Source organism: Diachasma alloeum, unplaced genomic scaffold, assembly GCF_001412515.2.
Source record: "Diachasma alloeum isolate Michigan unplaced genomic scaffold, Dall2.0 Dall_scaffold_00603, whole genome shotgun sequence".
Classification (NCBI taxonomy): domain Eukaryota; kingdom Metazoa; phylum Arthropoda; class Insecta; order Hymenoptera; family Braconidae; genus Diachasma; species Diachasma alloeum.
Window position 1 is genome coordinate 135,982 of NW_021680735.1, and position 17,769 is coordinate 153,750.

Sequence of the window (17,769 nt, forward strand, 5' to 3'; positions counted from 1 at the left end):
TATACGAATTATTTCTATACATAAATTTTTACATCATTTTTTTTTTCATACGGAAGATTCTTAACACTCCAGAGAAAAATGTAGAGAAATGTCGCGAATCCATACGAAATGTTTCTATAAAAGTGGTAATGGGTCGTATAGGATCAAACCTGTAGAAATCGTATAGAAATAATTTGTATTAAAAATATCCGTATAGAAATATCCGAATATCATATACGAAAATCCTATAGAATTTCTATACCATTTTTTCATACGTGTGGAGCCACAGCGGAATAGTTTATAAATTTTGAGAGGAGAGCACTGTACGGTGAATAAAAAATTAGTAACGAGACATGACGAAGAAATTTCATACAAAAGCCTAACAAATTTGCTTGAAAATTCTACTACTTTTACTATTATATATATTTATATTATCTTTACTATCATATATACTTCGGCTATTTCTTATCCAGTAACATGCTCTTCTTGAATCTGAGTACGGTTGACATTAAACCGTTAGAAAACATTTAAAAAATCAGAAAAAGAAATTCGAAAGTTCACTTTTGGAAAAGTAAGTTTGCAAAACATTGCAATCTTTGAAAATTACGAGCATTTTCTATAAATAATTTATAAACAATCAACTTTCCACTATAATAATCATTTGTTTGGAGTCGTAATAAAATTATTCATAAAAAACGATCATTTGAAATAATAATTCTTTTCAATGCAATAAAGTATGAAAATGTTTTTTTTCTTCGAAAGATGTTTAAGGTTTGTTATAAATGACATAAAGCGTCAAAAAAAGTCCTGCTCAGGGATATGTTTCAGAAAACATCGATTATCGAAGAACAATCGAATAGATTGTTCTGGTTGTGAATCGATTTTCTGGAAAAAACATCGATTATTTAAAAAATCAATGTTTTTCTCATTACACAGGAATTTTTTTTTTATTTTAAAAATTTTGAGAAAAATTGAAATTAAAAAAAAACAATAGACGACTGGACTTACTCGCTTATTATTTATAGCGCGTATACTGTAGAAAAGAATTACTTCTAATTGAGGATAAATTATTACTTTTTTAATTCTTAATCGATCAGTATTATTCTTCGATAGAAAAATGAAAAATTTTATTAGCCGGCTCAAAAACATGGATGTTTGGAAAAAGGAATCGAAAATCGATTAATCGGTAGTTGAGAACATCGAATGAAAAACATTGATGATTGGGAATGAAAAATCGATATTTTCGATTAATCGGCCGTTGAAAACATCGAATGAAAAACATCGATGGTTTCGATTAATCGACAAACACCGCAAATCCCTCCCTAGTCCTGCTCCGGGAAGAAAATTGTCTCTCCCTACCGTTGGTAAGGCAGACAGTCACGCATGACCGACGCTGAAACTGTTGGTATCACGGAGTAACAGGGGGATTTCATCATTTGAAGAATGTCGTGAAAGTCCGGTGTAACTCAAAGAACCGTAGAAACCTATTGATAGTGGGGCAAGTGTTCCAGGGAATGAGTTAAGTTTTTACGACTTACCTAGGATATCAATATTCAGGTAATCGCGAGTTAATGAAACGTCAGAATATATAACTCTGACGATCGTGAACACTCAAAATATTTCCCTAATTCCACAATGTCCAATTCTTTATTTAGATTATGTCTCATTTTTCAAGTCATTTGTGCTCCGATATTGTTTATTGACACTTAATAACCTCAAATATAAGTCCTGTTCGTGGACAATGCCGATAAGAAACTTTTGTGGAGTTCCAATTCAATTTGGTGTTCGATGAACTGATCCATTGCAATGCTCCAAAATGTTTGAAAATATCTTTAGAATTTTGAGAGCTTTTTCTGTGACTTGTTATTCTTATGAGCATTGAAGAATATTATTTTGCCACAGTTTCGTCATAGTTCATTCAATAGAACAATAATCCTTCGAATATTTCGAGGTTATGGAACGCTAGAACGAATTCTGGTTTTTCGGTTTTCTTTTTTCTTCAAATTGCTCTCTTTCGATGATTTATGAAATGAAATTAACAATGAATTGTACATGACAGAAAGAAGTTGATTTTTTTTGTATGTAAGAATGTTCAAAAATTCTCTTCATTTAAGGGGAGACTATCATGAATTTTAAAAGTCGTGGGCTCTTGGAGTGAGGTTTCTCATGCATTGAAGATCGATTATATATGTCTAAAAACGAATAATTAGTGCAAAAAATTAATTGTTTATTGTTCGTTTGCCCCGCAGATGCTTAAAATGTTAAAAGTAGTCCAGGGCCTCCAATTTTTGAGCTACAGAGGTTTATTTTTCAAAATTTTTGAAAAAATGGGTAGAATAGCAATTACGAATTAGTTTTTTGACATTCGACTCCTACACCTCTAATTTCGTTTTGCTTAATATAAAACTTTGCGCCATTCATGTAAAATAGGCAGAACAATCATCATAAAATATTTAAAATATATTCTCGATTCATTCAGAATCATTTTTCGGACTATCTTACATGACTGGGGCAATTTTTCATTTAAAAAATAACTAAATTAGCTGTGTAGGAGTTGAATTTCAAAAAACTAATTCGTAATTGTTATTGTACACATTTTTTCAAAAATTTTGAAAAAAAACCTCTGTAGCTCAAAAATTGGAGGCCCTGGACTATTTTTAACATTTTGAGCGATTGCGGAGTAAACGAACAATAAGCAATTTTTTTTTGTGCTAATTATTCATTTTCAACATATATAATGGATCTTCAATGTATGAAAAATGTCATTCCAATAGGTAATGTTAAACTTAAAAACGTGACAATTTTTCTCTTTCAGAGAATTATTATGTCGCATACGACAATGGCACTAGTTCGGAATTTGCATCGATTTATCCCAATATCTAGACTTCAACCCAAAGTCAATCCATCGGTATTAAAAAATCCCAATCAGACGAGTTTTGTGAGAGCAGCCTCGACTACACAACCACTTCAAGAGAAAAAGGAAGAGTGAGTATTTAAACGGAATTCATGGGAAAAATTCTATTAATTTTCTTGAGCAATGTTTTTGTTGGAATCTTTTGCTACATTTATACGTATCCATCAGAGCGTTCATTTGAGCCCCATTGAATATCTAAATTTAATCTTGTCTTTTTAACGTTTAGGAAATATTTCGAAAATCTGAAAATATAATTTTTCCATGAAAATTTATGCAGTAACTGCAATATTTGCATTTTGGTAAAAGAGAATTATTAGAAGTTAATACCTTTTTCCATAAACGAATAGAATAGAATACTTTATTTCCTTGATGCTACTGTTACAGTTTTACATCTACACAAGCCAAAGAAAAATATCTCCAAAAACACTCCAATAAATTGTTTTTATATCAATAATGTATAATAACTAATGATAATATCACAGTATCACAATTTAAGCGATTGTTCAATTTCTAATCTCTTAAAATTTCTTTTCACCTTAGTCTCTCAACACTCTATCTTAACTAGCTCCATCCATAAATGATTTTTCAGTAATCTTTCCACCCTAGCAATAATTTCTTTGAAATCGAAACAATTTTCATTATTCATTGATGAGAAGGAAATGTAAACAAACAGGCATCTGTTTGCACAATATATTTTAAATAAATCTAGCCATCGATTACTTTTTTTGCAATTTAATTATAACTTTGATAATTAAAAATTTTCAAATCTATAAGAAGCACTTGAATATCTCATTCCATCTTTATTTTTCTCGTAATTAGCATGGGAAAAATTTTGTGTATTTTTTCAGAGTAAAAGTCACATTCATAAGGGCAAGCGGAGAGAGAATCGAGGCAAAAGGAAAAATCGGAGACACACTCTTAGACATTGTTGTCAATAACGAAATTGATTTGGATGGCTACGGTTAGTTGAAACACTATTTATCAATTTCTCGAGGCGATTTCGTACGAATATGACCAATTGAAATGTTATTTTGATGGCGCAGGTGCCTGTGAAGGAACACTGACGTGCAGTACGTGTCATTTAATACTTCCAAAGGACATTTATGATAAATTACCTGATAAACCAACGGACGAGGAGAACGACATGTTGGATCTAGCCTCTGGACTGACGGAGACGTTAGTATTTCCTTGAAAAAGCCCAAATGAGTAGTGGTTTTTCAATCAGAAATTGTCAGGGGCTGTAAAAAATATTCTTCAAGTTTTTCCTTTAAATCCAGTAGTTTCCGAGAAATTTGGAAAATAACCTGGATTCAATTTCAAGAGTTATCTATTTATGGAATTTGCCTTCAAAATTTTTAATTCATCAATTATCCTTATAATGAGTGGTTTTAAGACAAAATTTTGAAGGAAATTCGGTAATTCTTTGTGATGAAAAAATTTTCTTTAAAGCACATCTTTTTGAATTTTTTCTTCCAATATCAATGATTCAACGATATTTCTATGACTATTAATTATTCCGAATAAATAAGGAAATGAAATGCCAGTTTGAAAAACCATCGCCATTGATTTCAAAATCTTTCATTCAATTTTTGACTTATAAATCCCTTTTGAATTCCCGATACTGAGCGAAATATTTGCAAATTTCTCTTTTGAGAAAAATATTTGTCATGTACTAGAATCAAAGATTAATCCATTCGAACGCATTTTGCTGAATCATTCGCAGCAATAGGTCAATTTAGTCAAACTCAATTTCCATTTTTCTCTTTCTTCTCATTTAGGTCTAGACTTGGTTGTCAAATAATCCTAACGAGAGACCTGGATGGACTCGAGGTTCAAGTACCCCCAACGCTCTACGATGCTCGTAGCTGAGACAGCAAAATCAAACTAATGAAATTAAAAAATCTAGTAAAGTGACATTCAACAATGAATGATTAAAGTCCAAATTCGTCAACCGTGGTTGTCAGATGTACATAATAGGTCAAGAATAATGATCACGAAGTGCTCAGTTTTTTTTACACGACTAAACAATCGTTGCAATTTCAAAAGCGTACTTGGATACATGTACATGAATAATTGGGAAATAGGTGATAAATATTTTTTGTAATAGAAAAAATAAATTAAGTAATTGTTTTACTGTTTAAAATGATTTATTCTAAACATTAAACATTGGGCTTATAAGTTTCTCGTGTGTACATAAAGCTAAAACACTTTTGTACTTCAATAATATAACAAATAATTTACTTCTCTAGAATATATAAGAAAAAAATACCCTCTTCGTTACATAATATAATATTTTATCCTATTTCATACAATTACGACATTACGATCGAGTCAGTTTAATTCTATTTACATAAAGCTCACTTGAGAATTTTTTTTCTCCTCATAAAAAAATATAATTCCATGATAAAACAGAATGACGACAATTTAAGTTATTTATTAGGTTCTAGTCTTCAGGCACTTTTGTTATTTTGAGAATCTCAAGAATGAACAGATCGAGAATAGGGTAGCCAGACCAATAACTAGACGATTTCAACTTTTTTTAATATTCTGTAAAAAATATAATAGAAATAAGATAGAAATAGAAATAGAATTAGGGCAGAGTGGGGCAAAATGAAACCGTCGAAAAATGACAGACGCAATTCAAGCAACAAAAAATTTTTTGGTAATTTTTTTTTTCAACTTATTTATTATTGGGAGTACCGATAAGAATAACAATCTTTTATTCGTCTTATAATCAATTGATTGGATCAAGCCAATTACACTGTTCTTTTTTCATTTGATTGAAAATGTGATTCAACATCACATTTTCCTTTTTCCCCCTCCGGGTCTCCCCCTCAAGAATAGAAAAATGTTAAACAAAAGTTAATAAAAATAAATATTTAACAAAAAAAATTTTTTGATTCAATTGCGTCAAAGAGTCATTTTTCAACTGTTTCATTTTGGTCCACTCTCCCCTAGCAATTTCCATTTTTGATGATAAAACTAATGTACATTAATACGACGACTTTCTTATTTTTGATTGATGAACATTTTGAACGTAAAAAAAGCAAATTGTCGCGAGGTAGAGTATTGGCTCTCAGTGGCTGATAAATTACTCTTATCGAAAACGATCATTCTTCATTTTTTAACATGCAGAAGGATTAATTTGTTTGAATAGCAGTTAAATATGACCGTCTGTCGTATGCTTGAGCTGTATCCCACTTTTTGATCACTTTATCATTTATTCCTTCATTGTTTCCACTTGAAATAATTATTTTCTCATAATTCATATATTTCTTCATGTACAGAACCCTTCGTTGGCGTATTTAGGTGATTTATCAATTTTGGATTTCTTGACGAACCTCTAATTGTCCTCAACTGTCTATCTATTGGTCTGGTTACCCTAGTTCACCGTCAGACCTCTTGTTGAAAATATCAAGAGCTCCAAAAAAAATCTCCTCAGTAAATGTCTAGAGATATTCCCAAAATAATGTCGACAAAAGTTTTCAGGCACTTCCTTGAGATTCTTCATCAGTAGAATAATACGTTAATCATTCTCCGTATACAGTGATAATAATCCAGAGTAATAAACAATTACCGACATGATAAAATCGTGTTATCTTTTTATGTACAAATGCGGGAAGTTACAAATCGAGTGGAGCACTATTTATTGTACAATAATACGGAAATAACGTAAATGCAAGAGTTTCGTAATTCTAAAGTACATGGGGAGGTCTTTTCTTTATATTTGCCATTGTTTTACACTGGGGTCCATAAAATAGATAAGAGCTTTGGTTTTGCGATAATGATTAATTATCATTTCAGTTGTTAATTTATTATAGGTGATTCTGTCTTGTTTCGAGGAGTGATTATAGTTGCATTCAAACTATCTTGGCGAGTAATGGATTTGAAAAATATCAAGGGAGAAAGAAACCGGGTCTCAATAGAGTAAATTTTATAATAAAATCGAAATCTATCGATTTTTTCTGTAAAATATTCTCTACTGAACATTTTCTGTCGAAAACGCGTTGAAAAGTTGCATAATTTCAATAGAATCGAGTGCGGCAAACTAGTGGAATTTTCAATATAAATCCAATAAAATTTTTGGCAGGTGGCATTTTTTCATATTTAATATTAAAATAATCCATCGAACTTCCAAATATACATGTTTGCTTGAAGCTGGTGCAACCGGGCCTCAATTGAGTAAATTTTATAACAAAATCGAAATCTAGCGATTTTTTCTACAAAATATTTTCTGTTGAACATTTTCCACCAAAAACGCACAGAAAATCTGCAGAATTTCGATAGAATCAGGGAAAACTAATGGCATTTTCAACAGAAATTCAATAAAATTTTTGGCAGATGACATTTTTTCATATTTAATATTAAAATAATCCATTCAACTTCCAAATATACATGTTTTCTTGAAGCTGGTGTAACGGGGGCTCAATTGAGTTAATTTTATAACAAAATCGAAATCTATCGATTTTTTCTATAAAATATTTCCTACTGAACATTTTCCATCGGGGAAAAACTAATGGAATTTTCCAACGAAATCCAATAGAATTTGCAAGCAAATGCACTAGATTTTCCTACGAAATGTTCTCCGTTCATGAATTTAAAAAAATAATGTTTTGTGCCCTTTTTCTCAAAATCCATTTTCCTCGATATTTCCCCTACAGCCAGTCTTTCCAAAAAAATCATCCCCACTGAATTAAACGAGAGGAGAGAGCTCGTGAGGACTGTTAGTATTAGCAGCACTGCTGAGGTCCAAAGTGGCAGTTGGTATTTTTGAATATTTTAATATTAAAATAAGTCATCCAACTTCCAAATATACATATTTTCTTGAAGCTGGTGCAACCAGGCCTCAATTGACTAAATTTTATAATAAAATAAAAATTTATCGATTTTTTCTGTAAAACATTTCCTACTGAAAATTTTTTTCCATCAAAAACGTATACTGATAGAAAAGGTGGAACGATTCAGTTGCACCAAACGAGGCTTCTTCACTGTTACCGCGATTCGTTAATAGTTAACGAATCGTGGTAATAGTTAAAAAGTCTCGTTTGGTTCGACTAAACCGTTCTATCAGTGTACAGAAAATCTGCAGAATTTCAATAAAATCGGGGAAAAACTAATGGAATTTTCTAACGAAATCCAATAGAATTTTCAAGCAAATGCACCCTGTTTCCCTACGAAATGTTCTTCGTTCATGAATTTCAAAAAATAATGTTTTGTGACCTTTTCCTCGAAATCCATTTTCCTCGATATTTCCCCTACAACCAGTCTTTCCAAAAAAATCATCCCCACTGAATTAAACGAGAGTAGAGAGCTCGTGAGGACTGTTGGTATTAGCAGCGCTGCTGAGGTCCAAAGTGGCAGTTGGCATTCCAGGACTGACACTGCCACTGGCCTCGCGCATCTGATGCTGGGATCGATTAATTGACTTGTTAACAGGACTCGTTGGAGTTCTGTCACCAGCCGGTGTAGTTGGAGGACTCGCTGGCACCCTGTGGACATCGATACTCGAGTGATTGTGGGCGGCTGGACTTGCTGACAGGGTCAGCAGTACTGGGGACATCTGCGCGTGCCTCAGAACGTCGTGCGACTGCTGATGCACCTGTGTTTGGGGGTGAGATCCTCGGGGGTGATGGGGCAGGGTTGAGTTAATGTGTTTCGGTATTGTACAGTTGCCACGTGGGATGGTAGAGGTGCCACGTGGGATGGTGGCCTGTTGCTGGGCCTGTTGCATCTGCTGCTGACGCTGCAGCTGCGCTGCCGCTTCGCATTGCGCCCGCGCAAGCGCTTTCACGGCGTTTGTCTTCTCCTGTTGAGGAAAATGATGATTACCAGGAGTTTTTAGGCGTTGGGCTTCGTTTTAAAGCTAGATTGGTCACCACGTGGGGGAAACGCCGCAATCACGTATGAAAAACTTCGATAGAAAACCTAGCGAATTCGCTGGAAAATTCTATTGGAATTCTGTAGGAATTCTATGGGGTTTCTATAGGATTTTTATTGGAATTCTATTGGAAAATTCTATTTTTTTTGCGCTGGTTGTATTAGATATTCGATAAGAAACAGTCAATAGATTTAGAATTTCTGCCGGAATTTTTCTCGAGATTTTTTCTATTAGAAATTATTGGGCACAAATTTTCGAAGTTCTTTCCGCTGGATTTTGTTTGGTTTTGCGTTACAGAATGCGAGTGGAAAAAAGAAAATTGATGACCAAGCATTCTTATAGAAAAAATCTGAAGAGAAAATTTCAAACAGAAATTCGAAATCTATTGACTTCTTTTTATCGAATATCCAATAGAATTAGCGCAAAAAACAAATAGAATTTTCCAATAGAATTCCAATAGAAATCCTATAGATGTTCCATAGAATTACTATTGAATTCCAATAGAATTTTCTAGCGAATTTGCTAGGTTTTCTATTAAATTTTTTCATACGTGATGCGTCATTTTTTAATTATAAATTCATTATGTCATTATGAATTTGTCAATTTTAACATAAGTCTTAAAAAATGTTAAATATTGAATTAACCATCAATTTGTACATTCAAATTTTGAAATATTCCATTAACCAATAATTTAGGTGGGAAGATTGACGATTATTTGGATAATCGAAAATCAAGTACCTAAATTTAGAATTAATTTATTAACGAAAAATTTACATTTCAATATTATCAAATATTTGATTTACCATTAATCGGAAAATTTAATTATTAAATTTTATAATATATTAAATTTCGATAAATATAGGTAAACTTTGAACAATATAAGTAGATAATCCTTTTTAATATTGTCCAAATCTAATATTGTTGGCCATCCCTGCTGCTCAGAAAAAAGCACGGAAAACCCTTAGAAATGAAAACAACTATTAATTAAATCTTTGTACGATATTAATCATTAATATATTAGTTCAGTGGTTAAATTGAGTTGCATTACGTTGTCTGTTGAAAAGCAAAGAATAAAAAAAATGAAAATTAAAAAAATTTCGACCAATTCGTAAAAATATAGTAATTTCACAAAAACTAGTTGATATGTTGTAGTTGAAATGTCGCCTAGTTGAAAAGACGTGCCACCTTGCAACAGGAATAGCCATTTCCATAAATTATAATTACAGTTACATTATTTTAGAATTCCCCCAGGTTTAAATTCTCAGGACTGATGTATCTCTACAATAATATCATATTATGGAGATCCATCAATTTTTCATGACAAAAGTTGGGCATTCGTTGCAATAAAAAGCCCTTATCAATGATAAAATTTCCATGCCACGTATTTTTTTCGTAAACAAATAACAGAAATGCCAAGAACAATTAAAAAAATTAATTAATGAATATGTGAACAACCTACTCTTTGCCACACAAAGACATTGTGTACCATAGCGCAGCCGCAGAAGACAATTCCAAGGCCAATAAAAACAGACATGACTATCGCTGGCGTCGAGTGAAATTGAATAAATGTGTAGAGTATCATACCTGCAAAAGAAGAACATTCGGATAACGTTCCTAAATAACTCTCGTGTTTTCGAGGAAATGTGATGAGCGAGGATTGAACGGTTAAACACAGGATGAAACAAAAGGTGGAGTGGGATGAGTAACGAGAAATGAGATGGAAAAAAACAATATGATGAATCTCACCGGTGAGGAATACTGGAATGCTGACGAAGAATCCACCGACAGCGCACATCCTACTTAATGATGATTTTTGCAGGTACATATTTGTACTGAAATTGGAGGAGACAAAAGCCATTACGACATTGCAAGGAAATTTTAATTTGAAGGCGAGTGGAATTTTCATTTCATCCACTTGACAATTTTTGCTACCGAACGGAGGTTTTGTAATTGTATAAAGTTAAGTTTTGGGTTTGTCGGGTTATATCAACACGTTATGATCCAATATAGGGGAGGGTGGGGTAAAACGGACACTTTAAACTTTTTTAAATTATTCATAACTCAGAAACAAATTGATCAATTGAGCTCAGTTTAGGCTCGTCACAAAGGGAAAGAATTGTTCTTTGTATTGGAAAAAAAATATTAAATTTTATCAACATTTCAACCCCTCATTAACATTTTAAAAAAAGTCAAAAGTGTCCGTTTTACCCCAACCTCCCCTACTATTTTTTAAAATGTAGGGGAGAGTGGGGCAAAATGAAACCGTGAAAAAAATTTTTTATTAAACGTTTTTTTATCAACTTTTTTTTATTCTAGGGAGTACCGTTTATTCCATTCTGCTGAATGTAAAATTATTATTCTCATCAGTACTGCCAAGAATAAAGAAAAGTTGACAAAAAAAAATTAACATAACAATTTTTTTTGCTTGAATTGCGTCAAACAGTCGTTTTTTTGACTTTTTTATTTTGCCCCACTCTTCCCTAGCTATTGTTGAGTTCTATCCATCGACATTAATCAAAATTTAATTCACATATTAATTTTTAGAACTTCCGAACTTCCGATACGCAAGCGATCGCATTCCGAACTTTTGATAAAATCGTTGTCCCATGTGCGATGACTCAAAAAAATGTTTTGAATTGATTGAATGATGCCTTTAAAGAATTGTTTCGATGTCCCTTTGACCGAGTTTGAGGATGCAAGCAATTTTCCACTTGTTTTCATTAATTTGGTCTAAGTGTGCATTAATGAAAGAATTTATGATTAACATCATCCAATGTTCAATTTCATAGAGATGTATTTTTTGTTTGTTCTAAAGGTTTCTGATTTTTTTTGAATATTTTTAGATCAACGCGATGTAAATAAATTTCTAAATAATCTTATCTCTTCATTGATATTGCAATTCGCCTCAAAATAACATCTCTTCCACTTCAAATTGATATTCGAATTCCTTAAATGCAAAAGTACTTGAGAAATATCCTACCATTTACGAGATTTATTATTTGTATTATCACTGAAGTGGGGAAATTTCGTTATCGCATGATATAAAATCGTAAGAGTTCAAGTCGGTCTTCCTCGTAGACATGTCTCATTATGCAGGTATTTAATCTTTGCTAATAGATCTCTTCCGCTTCAATATTGATAACAAAATGCCTTTAATTTTTATCAGTTGATTGATTTATCTCTACGCAAATACTGATATGCCAACAACTATGTCTTGTTTCTCGTCGCGTATCTATTCCCGCTTCAAGATTTTCGTTGAATAGAATTATGCATAATTCAACCTGTCGACTTTCTCCAATTCAACTTCAATGCAATTTTCTTCTGCTTCTTAATTTTATAAGGCTGCAGTGAAGTTGTGCGTCACATGACCGTCATTTTTTGGTCATATTTTTCTTTATAGAGGAGGGTGGGGCAAAACGGCCCCCCTTCAATTGTCAATAACTTGTGAATGACATTGTGAGAATCCCCAGTTTCAACTTCATTTTAAAGATAATTTTTCATTCTTCAAAACGAGCTTTAACTCATCCCAATCGGATTATTGAATCGGAAAATATTGACGATTGAAGGGGGGCCGTTTTGCCCCATCCTCCCCTATGTATCTTACGATATTTTATGATACTCGTGAGAAAAGAGCGATTCTTTGCGCGCGAAGAGTCCACTTGTATGATAAGAAGTTATTAACAATTCAAATCAATTTATTTTCGTTCGATTTTTTTAATGAAAAGAGAAGGAAAATGCAATGGAAAAAACTTATAAAATTCATGTCAAGAAATTCCTATAGAAAATATCTCAATAGAAAAAGTTGTACAGAAAGATGAAATTTTCAATAAATTTTTTTAGATTTTTCTACGAAATGTTTTCGTGCGTGAACTTTTTTAGAACTCGAATGATTCTCCACTATAAGATCTACTAAAATGTCCATCTACAGGGTGACTTCAGCACTTTGCTTACAAATTTCAGGCAGATATAGAATAGAAAATCGGGAATTCAATGGTACAAAAATTACGAAATTCCGATAATAGACGAACATTAGAATTTAATGATTAATTTAATGATGAACATTAGAATTTTTCAATACTTCAGCCAATTCGAGGAGCTGGTCTCCTCAATCGCGTGACTCAGTGATTTCCACAATCAGATGATTTCCTGTTGATGTCGGTGATTTCGCGAATGATTTTTGTGATTTCTCAATCAACATTAGAAATCATGATTTCTTTTGATTTCTTGTGATTTTCATGATTTTTAGTAGATTCCAATGATTTCTTGATTTCAAGAAACCGTTGCATTTCGGGATTGGGTGATTTCGAACGCACCGGTACCATAACAAAAATTATAGAGTTGAAACTGCAAAATCAATTTCGATTTTACACTCATCGATGATTTCTAATGATTTCGGAAATTACTTGATTTCTTTATGATTTCTTCCTTGATTTCCAGTCGAGTGGTCTAGTGATTTCCTAAGTATTAGCCCCTCGAGCCAATTACATCGCGATTGACTACGGCCATGATTGGAAACGATGACGCAGTTATCAATGAGACTTGATATGAAAATTAATATCGCTCTTCATGTTGATAAAATTATCGGTGCATGCACTGAGAGAAAAATTTCCTAATACGTAGACCAGATTTACTTGAGAGGAGTAAATTATTTTCAAGGGTTTAAATCTCAGAATGTTTGTGGCTCACGGAACTCAAATGAATTCTCATTTATCACTATCGGTGCGCATTATATCATGAATATATTACATATCGAAATAGTGGAATTGCACAACAAAAAAATTATGAAAACAATAAATACTTGACGATTGGCGATTCTTCTACGCGATTTGAGTGAGTTCATTTGCAACAAAATCATACTTGAGTACAAGAATATTTTGAAGCATGAGACCTTTCTCGGGCCACATGAGTTGAGATGTCTGGTAGAATTGAGCAATTGAAGAAAAATTACTTGTCTCAAGAAAATATGTTTTAGATATTACACGGAGAGAAATATTCCGTAAAAATTACGAAACTCACAGTTCGTTCACCGATTACGGAATCGACTCCGAAAATTTAAGTGACGGTATCGTAATTTTTCACAGGAGATTCGGGTAAAAATTGCGGAAATCTCTGGTAAAATTCCGTGATTTTAGGTAAAAATTCCGTGACAGTTCCGTAAAATTTCCTACAACCACATTTCGCTCCGGAATTACGAAAAGAAAAGAAAAAGATCCGTAATTTTTCTTGAATATTTCTCTCCATGTAGAAATTTTTTTTCTCAGTGTGGCTGCAATGAACATTGCTCAAACTATCGCACACAATGGTGCACCAACTATCGCGCATGTCGCTACAATCATCGCAGTAAATATCGATGAACGAAATATCTAAAATATTCACTCATTGAATTTGTCTCCGGAATAGACAGACTAGAGAAGCCTTGAGAATATCCACGCGGAAAAAGGTCGCCGTACTCGTGCAGCCGAAGGGCCGGTAGCAATGGCATCGTGGGAATTTCTAGCGGGGTATCTTATGAGCTCCAAGAGCAAGTTTTTTTTTCACTTATTCTCCAGCGCTTTTCTTTTTTACCCTACAACGCGAGTCGCGGAACATGTCTGAAGGACGCTGAACCTGGTGATGGGTCTTCAGTTGCATCGAAAACCTTTAGGAAGTCATGCAGACGGATGAATGAGGGGGAACCAACATTCTTTGTAGAACAGCTCGGTTATTTCCTATGTTCACGGTTCATCACAGCGCTGTTTGGTAGGCGAGGAACTTCCGGGCCGCACCTGTTCGATTTACAAGTGGGTATTGTGCATCTGTCTGGCGAAGACAGTCTGACAATGGAGACTAGCAGTAATCTAATCGAAATGATTTTTTGGGTAAATAAAACATTCCAACGAATTTAAGGGGAAGCCGCTAAAATTGCATTTTCGGACTTTAGGGATTACAATGGGTTGATATAGGCAAAAATCCTAAACTTAAGGATATCGAAGTAGTTTGACTATTTTTTCACCTGGGAAATGCTCTGCTACTTTTCTTGTCGAACATCGGAGCTTTCATTTGGGCCCCACACGGACGAAAAAATTTAATAGAAAAACCTATCGAATTCGTTAGAAAATTCTATTGAATTTCTGTTGAACTGTTCTATTAGTTTTTGGCCGATTCTATTGAAATGTTCAATAGAAAATATTTAGTAGAAAAAGTCAATAGAATTCAGTTTTTTTCTACATAACTTATTCTATTGGGATATTTTCTAAAGAAAAATAGAATGAAAAAACTTGAGTCCAGCAAATTCTATAGATAATATATGAAAAGAATAAGTTATATAGAAAAATCGAATTCGATAGGTTTTTCTATTCAATTTTTTCGTGCGTGCATTTGACCCTGACTTTCCGAACATTTTACAATGATTTTATTATTTAAACTTTGCAGGTTTAAATTTGAATCTCAATAGTGAACTCTTAGAAAACATTTCAAAAATCTGAAAAACATTGGAAGTTTCACTTTCTGAGGAAGCTTCATGAAATTATTAAATCTTGGGAAATATGTTGTTCTAAAAACTGCTATAATTTTTCAGACACTTCAATTGACAAAGTCAAATTTTTTGAATTTTTCCTGTTAGCCAGTCAATTGTAATGAACCCTAGATCAATCACCCTATGAGGGAAAACCTGCCGCGCGTCGTTTTTCTTCAATTACAATTGACTGTCAAACCGGAAAAATTAAAAAAAATTTGACTGTCAATTGAAGTATCTAAAAAATTATAATAGTTTTTAGAATAACATATTTCCCAAAATTCCTAAAGAAAACAAATTATTTCGGACAGATGAATTATTTTTTCCCATGTTAAAGTAGCTCTACCCTTACGGTAAATTCGAAGATTATTTAAAAATTGCAAAAAAAATGGTAGAAAACTCAAATAGATTCGGAATTCTAATTTTTTCTCAATTTAATTATCGTTTTCGCTCTTCAAAAAAGAAATGTTTAAAAATCAGGATTTAACCCAGTGTCTCATGTGAAAATCAACATTTCCATTGTAATCAAAGATTGAAATCTGAATTTTTTTTCATTAGACGTGGAAAAATCAAGAATTTTTTTAACACCTCATAAAAAAAATCCACCGTTTTGCAAACAAGTTTTATTATTTATTTATAAGAAGGAAATGTTTGAAAAAATATCAATATTTTGCGAAATTTAATTGAGATAATATTGACTGGGTGTGAATTTTTTCAAATTTTTTCCATGCAATTTCGTTGCAAAATTTAAAAACTGAAAATATCCAAAGTACAGCGTAGCCCGGCCAACGGGTAGAGCTATTCTAAATGAAATCGCCCATGCTGCGACGTTGCCGGAAACTCGCTAAACGCGTCCGACCAGTGTAGAGTGAATTCGACAACGCTAAAGCCTAAATAATACGGCGGGGAATCCCCGCGGAGGTGACCAGAGTCGCAGGGTTGCATTTGGTAACCAGACTAGGGTTAAAGAAAAAGCACGCGCGGCGGTGTTTTCCTCATAGAGTGACCAATCTAGGGTTAATCAAGAAAAGAAATGCCTAATCTGACCGGAACAAGGGCATACCAAAAGGTGATCAATACGCGAGCTAGTGAAAATAAAAACCAACTCACCGATGACTCTGGTTATACGAGCTCTTGACCAGCTTCATAGCAAACAGAAACTGAATCGCGCAGACCAGCAGACAGCAGAGATTCAGCGACAGCGCCAGTGCACACAGTCCCAAAGTCACCTCATAAACAATCGTATACTCCTCAGGGCTAATCAAACTACTCGGTGTCACGCTCAACGGCGACATCTTCAGCAGGAAGATATGCGACAGCATCGCCAGCAGCAGCGAGACAAGACACAGTAGCCCGAGAAACGTCAGCATCTCCTTGACCCCGTCCTCCGGATTCTTGTTATTGAGACCTCCCTTTCCTTTGAGACAGAACGACGTCCACGAATTGTCCAGCACCGGTACAACCTGCCCACTTGTCCCAGAAATAGTCGCTATTTGCTGAACAGCAACAGGTGGATGAACAGGAACAGGTGGTGAGGGTGTCGTTTGGCTGGGCAATCTCAAGACCCTCGAAATGTCCAGGCCACCGTTCACCTGTGGCCTGTCCTGCAGGTGCGAACCCATGACCCCATGGCCAAGGTGATGATGGTAATGATGGATCGAGTGATTCGTCGATGGATGAATATCATTGCCAACGACTGGGCTTGCACTGTCTATCGAGTGCTTCGATGTTGATAGGGTTGATAGATTCAGTCCGTGAGAGTGATTCAATCTTGAGAGATTGTTGACACTCAACTGGCTGTGAGTCAGGGGATGACGGTGGACTGTGGGCTCTCGGGTCTTTGGATGTGGGTGGAGTGAGTCATATATTCCCGATTGATCGTGACAACCACGCGGAAGACGGGATGATGTCGTTGGCTGGCCTGTTGTGAAATGCTGATGATTTCCGACTATCGTTTGGCTACCGTAGTCGTTGTGGTGGAGGTGGATACTGTGGTTGTGGGGATGATGATGCTGGTTTCGAGAGCCATTCGAGGACGGCTGAACCGTCGGTATGTGCTTTAGCATCACTCGGGTGGGGGGGAGGGGGTTTGCATGGGTTATTTGGTGGAGGAATTCTTGGTTAGTTTTTTTTTCTTGAGGTATGCGGTGAAAATGGGTGGTCAATTAGTGGGGGGCGGGGAGGGGATCTCTCTTGAGCCGTCCATCGTGGGTTTAGTGGGGCCAGTGGGACTAGGGGGTGTGGGGCATTCGGAGGTTCAGGGGTGTTTTAGCGGGAAGTTGGCGGAATGGGGCTGAAGTGAAGAGTCAATTCCCACGGGCTCATCTGCAGTGGAGTTGTGCCTGTGGAGAGAGAGAGAAATTTTTTAGTTGAGATGGTTTCGGGAAATTTGATAGGTTCAGTTGTTATTGATCGATCGGTGGAACGAGTTTTCTGGGAAGTGAGCGGCGGCTGATATTGAGGCAGGTGGGAGGAAGAGTTGTGATAAAAACGGGTGGGAATGGT

The 17,769-nt window shown here is 34.5% G+C and overlaps 2 protein-coding genes across 2 annotated transcripts; one reads left to right on the plus strand and one right to left on the minus strand.

Moving 5' to 3' along the window:
* Positions 1-1,365: 1,365 nt before the first annotated feature.
* On the plus strand, positions 1,366-5,026 carry LOC107043587 (adrenodoxin). The gene is made up of 5 exons (XM_015265137.2): positions 1,366-1,536; positions 2,795-2,964; positions 3,742-3,854; positions 3,937-4,069; positions 4,672-5,026. Exons 2-5 carry the CDS (start codon positions 2,804-2,806, stop codon positions 4,760-4,762), a joined length of 498 nt encoding a protein of 165 aa, XP_015120623.1. The 5' UTR covers positions 1,366-1,536; positions 2,795-2,803; the 3' UTR covers positions 4,763-5,026.
* Positions 5,027-7,985: 2,959 nt separating this feature from the next.
* On the minus strand, positions 7,986-17,330 carry LOC107043588. The gene is made up of 4 exons (XM_015265138.1): positions 16,375-17,330; positions 10,518-10,603; positions 10,231-10,355; positions 7,986-8,699 (listed from the first exon to the last, which is right to left on the minus strand). The coding sequence occupies exons 1-4, from the start codon at positions 17,328-17,330 to the stop codon at positions 8,187-8,189; spliced, it is 1,680 nt and encodes a 559-aa protein (XP_015120624.1). The 3' UTR covers positions 7,986-8,186.
* Positions 17,331-17,769: the final 439 nt, after the last annotated feature.